We start from the raw sequence: 6,564 nt of genomic DNA, 5'->3' as shown, positions 1-6,564 counted from the left end.
ATGTGTGGTCCAGATCACAATAAGGACCCCAATTTTCTCATTACTATTCTAATTTCAATTGCCAAGGATCTAATCCTCTTGGGCTCAGTAAACCGATGGAGCATGATCAATACCGTAAAAATACAAAGTATATCTTGGTGGCCCACAAGATGAACGGTTAATCTTCTGATCAGCAGTTTCCGACCGTTAGATTTAATACCAAGCAAACAAAGATAGGAAGAAATCCCAATCAAATAATCCAAACAAAGACATGTAGACTGGGCCCCACCATATATGTTGATGGCTCCCAGCGTAAAATAAAGGTTGAAAAGAACAACCCGTCAAGAACGTAATTGGTAACGATTTCCAGCTGTGAATTAAAGAAGGGTTGATAGGGATCGGGGTTAAGAAATGATAACCTGTATAAACTAAATATATACACCAAAGACTAGTGTATAATCCGTCTTAACACTCGAGCCGTGCATAAAACGGTGTCTCCTCTTTGGTTGGTCATAGGTCCTAAACATATCTGAATTCCCTATGTTGCTTCTAGTATAATGTTGCTTTCAACTTTTGTTGACGGTCCATCCCCAAAAGCAAGTTACTAATCTAACACTTATTAACTTTGAATTCGCTATGTTTTACAATGTGGCTAAAATTAGCTGGACGGTCAATATCAGTAGATCACTCCAAGTCGCTGTGGAAACCAAAAAGACAAAAGTCTCTTGTACTAGACGTAGAGAACCAACCATATTATCTCCATCTATAAAAAAAAACAAGCAGAAGGAATTATTAGATCACTTTTCCTTCTCTAATTCCATGTAAACCAGCTGATCAGCAATTCCTTCTCTTGTTATCGAAATTTATACTATCCTTAATCTCAAATGGCATCTGCTCTTGATAATCCTTTGTTGTTCTTGCTTGTTCTTATTCTTTTTCCACTTTCTGTCATCGCTCAAACTAATGGTAGGATAAGTTTGGGCTCTAGTCTCTCTACCAGTGACAATTCTTCATGGGTTTCACCTTCTGGTTATTTCGCATTCGGGTTCAAACCTGTTGCAGACAAAAATCTCTTCTTACTTGCAATCTGGTTCGACAAAGTACCAGAAAAAACTATAGTTTGGTCTGCACACAGAGGTAATCTTGTGCTTTATGGATCGAAAGTCGAGTTGAAGAGCAGTGGACAACTTGTGCTGAGCAATAATCAAGGACAAGAGATATGGACGGCTCAAGTCACTAACGGTAGTGCCACCTCTGCTGACATTCTCGACACTGGGAATTTGGTGCTCTGGAATTCGAATTCTGGTATCACTTGGCAGAGTTTCGATCATTCCACGGACACCATCTTGCCTTCACAGATATTGGATATGGGCACCACGCTATCTTCTCGTGAAACAGAGACCAACTACTCGAGCGGAAAGTTTGAGCTTCGTTTCCAAACAGATGGGAATCTCGTGCTTTACACAACAAATCTCCTTACCAATTATCTTTACAATGCTTACTGGAGTAGCGGCACTGCAGGAACCAATTCTCAGATGATCTTCAATCAGTCAGGTTACATTTACCTCAGGCAAACAAATGGGAGCGTACACAACCTCACTTCAGGAGCCATAGTTTCAACCAGAGACTTCTACCACAGAGCAACACTTGATTTTGATGGAGTTTTCAGGCAATATATATACCCCAAGAATGGCTCAAGCAACAGAAACTGGGCTGGTGAGTCCTGGTCTATTGAATGGTCAGTCCCAAGTGACATTTGTTGGGCAATTACGGATAGTTTTGGCAGTGGAGCTTGTGGGTTCAATAGCTACTGCAGACTAGATGATACTCTAAGGCCTAGTTGCTTCTGTCCACCCAATTATTCCTACTTTGATTCCAGTAACCCTTTCAAGGGATGCAAACCGGACTTTGTTCCTCAAAGTTGTGAGCCTGCTGGATCAGGGGAAGAGCCTAGACCTCAATTCCGAATGACAGAGTTGCCAAACACAAATTGGCCGATGTCTGACTCTGAACGATATAATCCAATAAATGAAGACCAGTGCAGAGAACTCTGCTTGGATGATTGTTTTTGTGCGGTCGCCATTTTCACTGGTGTAGACTGTTTCAAGAAGAAGCTCCCACTCTCAAATGGGAGGATAGAGAGAACAACAAAGGCACTCATCAAAGTTCCCCAAGGAAATTCCACTTCTCAGTTTCCATTTCCTTCAGGTTCAAACAGAGGGAAGAGTGATCGAGGTACTCTGATCATCATCTTCTCGACCCTTTTAGGAAGTTCTGTGTTTCTCAACCTCCTCTTTTTGGTAGCCATTTTGTTGGCTGTTTTCTTCCAATATCAGAAGAAACTACTAAAACACCAGCCAGAACAAGCGCCACCAGAACAAAATTTCTTAGGAATGCATTTGCGATCGTTTACTTACAAAGAGCTTGAAGAAGCCACAGATGGGTTTAAACAAGAATTGGGCAGCGGTGCTTTCGGCACAGTCTACAAAGGCGTCTTAACATCAAGTACTGGAAATTTCATCGCAGTAAAGAAGTTGGAGAAATTCGTGGAGGAAGGAGACAAGGAATTCAAAGCTGAAATAACGGCAATCGGCCGAATCCATCATAAGAATCTAGTCCAATTATTGGGATTCTGCTACGAGGGGTCACAACGGCTTTTGGTATATGAGTTCATGAGCAACGGCTCCTTAGCAAGCTTCCTATTTGGAAGTTCGAGGCCTAGCTGGAACCAACGGACACAGATTGCCTTTGGAGTTGCAAGAGGGCTTACTTACTTGCATGATGAGTGTGGCAACCAAATCATCCATTGTGATATAAAGCCTCAAAACATACTTTTAGATTGCAATTTTACTGCAAGGATTTCGGATTTTGGCCTGGCCAAGCTTATGCAAGCGGACCAGACTCGAACAAATACAGGATTAAGAGGAACCAAAGGATATGTAGCGCCCGAATGGTTCAGAAACATGTCAATCACTACAAAGGTGGATGTTTACAGCTTTGGCGTCTTGTTGCTGGAGATAATTTGTTGTAGGAAGAACGTGGAAGTGGGGCTGGATGATATAGAGAATGCAATACTGACTTATTGGGCTTATGATTGCTATAGAGAAAGGAAACTAAATTTGTTAGTGGATGATGACGAAGAGGCACAAAGCAACGCTAGGAGGCTGGAGAGGTTTGTGATGATAGCAATTTGGTGTATTCAAGAGGAACCATCACTAAGGCCTTCTATGAAGAAAGTGACCCAGATGCTGGAAGGAGCAGTGGAAGTTTCTGTGCCCCCAGACCCATCCTCCTTCATTAGTTCAATTGGTTGAAACTTCTTCTCTCTTTCCTTGTACGAGGGTGTGTGTTTATATGTGTAGATGTGTGATTATACTCGTTCAATATTTAGAGTATGTCTGTTGTGTATTTATATGTTGATCTTTAATCAAAGTGTATTCGGATTCTTTTTGCCAACTAAAACCAACGATCAGTATTAAGAAATTATAAAAAATTAAAACTCCAATGTCAGCATAATTGGATAAAATTTTAAAAGTAATAATTAGTGACTCTAGCTAGGGGCAACGGGGCAGGGTCGGATGTTGCATTCTCCGTCCCCATCCCGCCTCAAGGAGAACGCCGTCAAGACAGCATACAGCATACAGAAGCTTGATCATGAAGCCTCTTTTACAATGTTTTCAAACTAAAAACCCGGATTCTAAAATCCAAGTATCCAAACAGCCCCTAATTTTGACTCAAAATTCATGATTTTGAAAAATCAATCCAAAAAACCCGACCGGAGTTATACCCCTAATGTTTAGGGATGCTGTGGCAATAATTTCTAAAAGCATGACTTTTGCGTAATTATGAAACTATTAAAAGATTATTTAGCAATTTTATCACCTTGGAACGATTTGGTTTGGGGAAAAAAAAAGAAAATAATTTCCATGGTGGTGAGCACAAATGCCTGTCAAACAGATTAGTGTCCTTGTCTTCATTTATTTCTCTACGAATTCCTTGACCATATAGGATTAGATTCCACCCGCAGGGGGGGAAGTCCAGTCAAATAAAAAAACCGTGTAATTTATTTTTCATTTTTGGTAGGCAGAATAGAAAGCAGTTTCAACTGCCCGAGGTGGGAAAGACCGTGAAATACAGATTACCTCTTGGTGGCCCACCAGATGAACGGTTAATCTTATGATCACTACATCTAGGGCTGCAACTTGGGTCGGGTAAAACTTGACCTGCATCGACACGACCCGAAAATAGCTTGGGTTGGGTTCATGTTTCTCGGGTTTCGGATCAAGCCGGGTTTATACTGTTGATTCTTATTTCCAAACTCTCTTTATGGTGAGTGAAATGAAACTAACCTTGGGTATTCAACATAATAGGCATCGGTATTAACACACTATTCTTGGTATGAAAGTAAGTTTTTGAAAGGCAAGGAATCACCCTTGGCCTAGCCCATTATATGAAAAACTACTTTCCTTTTGAGGATGTAGCGAGTGCAAACCAATTGAGACACCATTTGATTATACCAAGAAGCTGATCACTAAGGAAGAGACAGTGAGTGAATCAGTTAGATTATTCCAAACTGATTGGTAGTCTCATGTATGTTATGTGTTGCACTAGGCCAGACATAGCCTTTACAGTTGGCATGCTGAATCTTTAGACTAGCAATCCTGGCCATGAGCACTGGATGCCCTTATGAGGCTGATGAGATACCTTTCGAGTACTCAAGAGCATGCTCAAAACTATGTTGGCCATCCACTTATTGTGGAAGAATATTCTGATCCATTATGGGGATCAGAATCAGGGGACAGCAAATCTGTTGCTGTTGTGTGGAAGTCGAATTGGAACTTTATGCTCTAACTTCAGTTGCAAATGAAGTTAAAGAGATAGAGAATCTAATTATGGTTATGGACGTTCCACTGACCCGGTTAAGGATTAGTTCCTTAAGTGTGTTCTGTGATAGTCAAGCTTGTGAAGAACTCACTCTTTAATGGTAAGATGAGATATCTTGGGCTGAAAAATGCCATGCTGACTTATCTCAAAAACACCGGATTATCACTTTGATTTATACAAAATCAAAGGATAATAGGCCGAAGCTCTCACAAAAGGGATTGAACATAGATCGATTATTCAAAAATGTAAGGGAAATGTGATTAAAAGTCTGTAAAGACAGAGGGAGATGAAGTTACAGTCTATGTAAGACAAGACTTAACTTGTAGATTACAGTCTATGTGAACAGAACTTAACTTGGATAAAGTTTCTGTATACAGGACTTAACTTATAGGTTAAAATCTATGTGGACAGGACTTAACTAACATTATCCATGTTATGGACTTAATCTACATTATCCATGTTAAGTTTGAATTTTTGAATCTCCCTTATGGCCCAAAGATAGGCACTTGATATGTTTTCTTTAAATGTTTAAAGTTGTTGTATATCATTCCACACTTGATGATATACCATCTTTTGAGATAGGTTGTACATTCCACATTTGATGATACAACTTAACTCAAACTTGGTTAGCCTGTTTGGGAAGGGTTGAACATTCCACACTTGATGATTTCAACTTGACTCAAATATGGATAAGACGACTTAACATTTTATGGAAACATGAAATGGTTGTTTACAAAAGAAACCAACTTTTGGTCTTGTTCTATATTGAAACTTGACAATTATGGTGTAATAGTTCTTTGCAAAACAAGCTATTTTGGTCTTGTTATTTATTGAAACTTGATAATGCTGCTTATGGTGAGAATGATACTGATACTTTTTCAGCCATTTTTGAATTGTACTAAGTTCTTATGGTAGAACTAGATACTTTCGTGAATTATGGATTGTACTAAGTTCTTCTTAAGGTAGAACTAGATACTTTCATGTCTGTAATCATGTTTTTACACAAATGATTGGATTCGTTCTCATGAAATCCATATTTTGTAATTCACAGGGATTAGCGAAAAAGGAGGAGCTTGTCTTGATTTTGACTTTGATGATGATGACTTACTTGATGAGTAAATCTTTTAAAGTCATGAAGACTATGCTTTTATGTCAGTATGTATAGAGTTCATTTTTTTTTTGTGGAACTTTATTATGGATTTCGATGAGAATCATACCCCATGAATGAATTCATCTAACATCAGTAGGGGTTCACATATATGTGCAACTACCTTTTGGTTGAGTTTAGATTATTGTATATCTAAAACTCTTGGTTTGTCATAAAAGGAGTCGTGTTTTCAATTGGATTACAGATCTTTTATGATATAGACCATATGGTGTTCTGGATGCTTCAATATTTTGTTTTGAACATCACACTATCTATCTATTGGATTGTGTTATATGTAGAACATAGGAGGAGATTGTTGGATATGTTCTAATATAAGCCCATAGATAGTGGACTAGATGTATGGGCCCATATGGGCTGAAGCCCATAACCTCTCTTATTTCTCATCCTTATCCCTTCAATATTTACAACCGTAAATAGGTCCTGGGGGCAGCTGTCTTGGTATTCCACTTTGATACCTTGGGAGTGATGCTTATCTTCTCCACCGACCCTCTCTTCCCTCATCTTTCTCTAACATATACTATCCTTAATCTCAA

General features: G+C 39.2%; 1 protein-coding gene across 1 annotated transcript; it reads left to right on the top strand.

Moving 5' to 3' along the window:
* Positions 1-752: 752 nt before the first annotated feature.
* LOC143860827 (G-type lectin S-receptor-like serine/threonine-protein kinase LECRK2) lies at positions 753-3,358 on the top strand. Its single transcript, XM_077371659.1, has one exon. The coding sequence runs from the start codon at positions 864-866 to the stop codon at positions 3,291-3,293; it is 2,430 nt and encodes an 809-aa protein (XP_077227774.1). The 5' UTR covers positions 753-863; the 3' UTR covers positions 3,294-3,358.
* The last annotated feature ends 3,206 nt before the right edge of the window (positions 3,359-6,564 follow it).

Source organism: Tasmannia lanceolata, unplaced genomic scaffold (genome assembly GCF_043159265.1).
Source record: "Tasmannia lanceolata isolate RefF3 unplaced genomic scaffold, GAP_Taslan_0.1 ptg000003l, whole genome shotgun sequence".
NCBI lineage: Eukaryota > Viridiplantae > Streptophyta > Magnoliopsida > Canellales > Winteraceae > Tasmannia > Tasmannia lanceolata.
The sequence above is the reverse complement of the archived record's forward strand: the minus strand, read 5'-3'. Positions and strand labels throughout refer to the sequence as shown.